This window comes from Hydra vulgaris, chromosome 08, assembly GCF_038396675.1.
Source record: "Hydra vulgaris chromosome 08, alternate assembly HydraT2T_AEP".
NCBI lineage: Eukaryota > Metazoa > Cnidaria > Hydrozoa > Anthoathecata > Hydridae > Hydra > Hydra vulgaris.
In genome coordinates this window covers 16367686-16369674 of record NC_088927.1, presented here as the reverse complement: position 1 = coordinate 16369674, position 1989 = coordinate 16367686, and the positions used below count along the sequence as shown (strand labels likewise).

General features: G+C 31.6%; 1 protein-coding gene across 1 annotated transcript; it reads left to right on the top strand.

Annotated features, from left to right (window-relative positions):
* Nucleotides 1–46: 46 nt before the first annotated feature.
* Nucleotides 47–1774, top strand: LOC136083065 (uncharacterized). Its single transcript, XM_065802473.1, has one exon. It carries the CDS (start codon nt 47–49, stop codon nt 1772–1774), a length of 1728 nt encoding a protein of 575 aa, XP_065658545.1.
* Nucleotides 1775–1989: the final 215 nt, after the last annotated feature.

The following is a 1989-nucleotide window of genomic DNA, read 5'->3' as shown; positions in this document are numbered from 1 at the left end:
TATTTAATTATAAAGTATAATCTAAAAACAAAATTTGTATTTGAAGATGCCGAAAGTTAATTGTGCCGTAATTGGTTGTACAAATAGTACATATAGATTGAAAAAATGGAAAAAAGAACTATGCAATGAACACCAACAAAATATAAGAAGAGAGGAATGCCAATTATGCGAAAAGCCATTTTTATTATATAAGTTTCCATCAGAAAATCAAAAAAATAAAGAAAGACAATTATGGGTCAAAGCTTTAAGAAGAGAATTTATAAATAAGACATTATGGCAGCCAACAGGTAGTGATAGGGTATGCTCCATACACTTTGTTGATGGAATTCCTTCAACTGCAAACCCTACGCCTACTTTATGTCTTGGATATGAAATAAAAGCTAATAAATCTAGGAGAAATTTATTAAAACACCCTATACCATTAAAAAAGCAAAAACTTAACTGCACTGCTGGTACCAGTTGTTCAACTTTTATGACACATGCTTTAACGACCTCACCTCACTTGCTTCAACCAACTGATTCTAATAATATTTCAACTTTTATGACACATGCTTCAGGACAACCATATCATTCTAATGATATTTCAACAGATTTAGATGAAGAAAATAATTCACCACAAACAAATATATTATTTTGCTCACCAGTATCTGATCATTCGTATTGCTCTATACAATCAACTAAAGTTTGCAAAGTATGTGTTGACAAGAGTAATTTAATTGAATCACTTATCAGTAAAGTAAACACGTTAACATTAACTTGCCAAAGATTCAAACGTCAAATATTTTTTGATAGTGTTAAAAGTCCAGTATTTACATGGAGAAAAATCAAAACTGATGCTAAAATGAACTTTTATACTGGTTTATCAACAATCACATTATTTGAGAGTTTGTTTCTACTAATCAAACCATATTTACCAAATTTATTTTATTGGTCTGGCCCAAAAAGGTTTACTAATTCTAAAAACAAGAAAAAACATGCTTTAATGAAAAAATCAAAAAAACTATCACAAAGAGACGAGTTTTTACTTGTTTTAATGCGATTAAGATTAGGACTTCTAAATCAAGACTTGGCCGATCGTTTTGGCATATCCCCAGCATTGTGTTCACGCACATTCACAACTTGGATTAAAATGTTAAGTCAAGTTTTAGGAAAAGCATTAGTTGTATGGCTTCCACGAGAATCTATTCGTAGCAATCTGCCACCTGTTTTTGTAAAAGCTGGTTATCAAAAATGTAGAGTAATTCTTGATTGTGCAGAAGTTTTTATAGAACGTTCAAAGTCTCTTGATAAGCAATCAAGCACCTGGTCAGACTATAAGCATCATAATACATTTAAATTCTTAATAGGTGTTAGTCCAACTGGATATATTACATTTCTTTCATCGTGTTATGGAGGAAGAGCAAGTGATAGGTTTATTACAAGAGATAGTGGTATTTATAATCTACTAGAACGAGGTGACGAAGTTATGGCTGATCGAGGTTTTCAAATTCAAGAAGATTTAATTTTAAATTTCTGTACTTTAGTTGTGCCCCCTGGTGCCCGCTTAAAAAGCCAGTTAACCGCCGAAGAAGTTCAAAAAACAAAACATGTTGCAAATCTGAGAATACATGTAGAGCGAGCTATTAACCGTATTAAAACGTACAGAATTCTAAATGGAAGTATGTCGATTAGCATGCTGCAACATGCAGATGGTATTTTACTAACGTGTGGTGCACTTTGTAATTTAAAATCAAAACTTATAGCTGACCCTAAACCAAAAATTAGTACTCATTAAATAAATTTTTTGTTTCACTTAATTGTTTTTATTTGTAAAATATTTTTTGGGGGTTTTATTACTTATTCCTGTGCCTTTGGGTGTTCTTATTTTGTCTAATCTATAATAGAGATTGATTGGTTAATCGGAGGTCGAATAATTTACTTTCAAATCTCAATCGTTATATTATTGTCTAATCAACAGGCGCGATTTTACGGGGAAGGGGTTGTCTCAAC

What these genes read in the sequence shown, in the direction of transcription:
- LOC136083065 (XM_065802473.1), top strand. Translation starts at nt 47, where the DNA reads ATGCCGAAAGTTAATTGTGCCGTAATTGGTTGTACAAATAGTACATAT.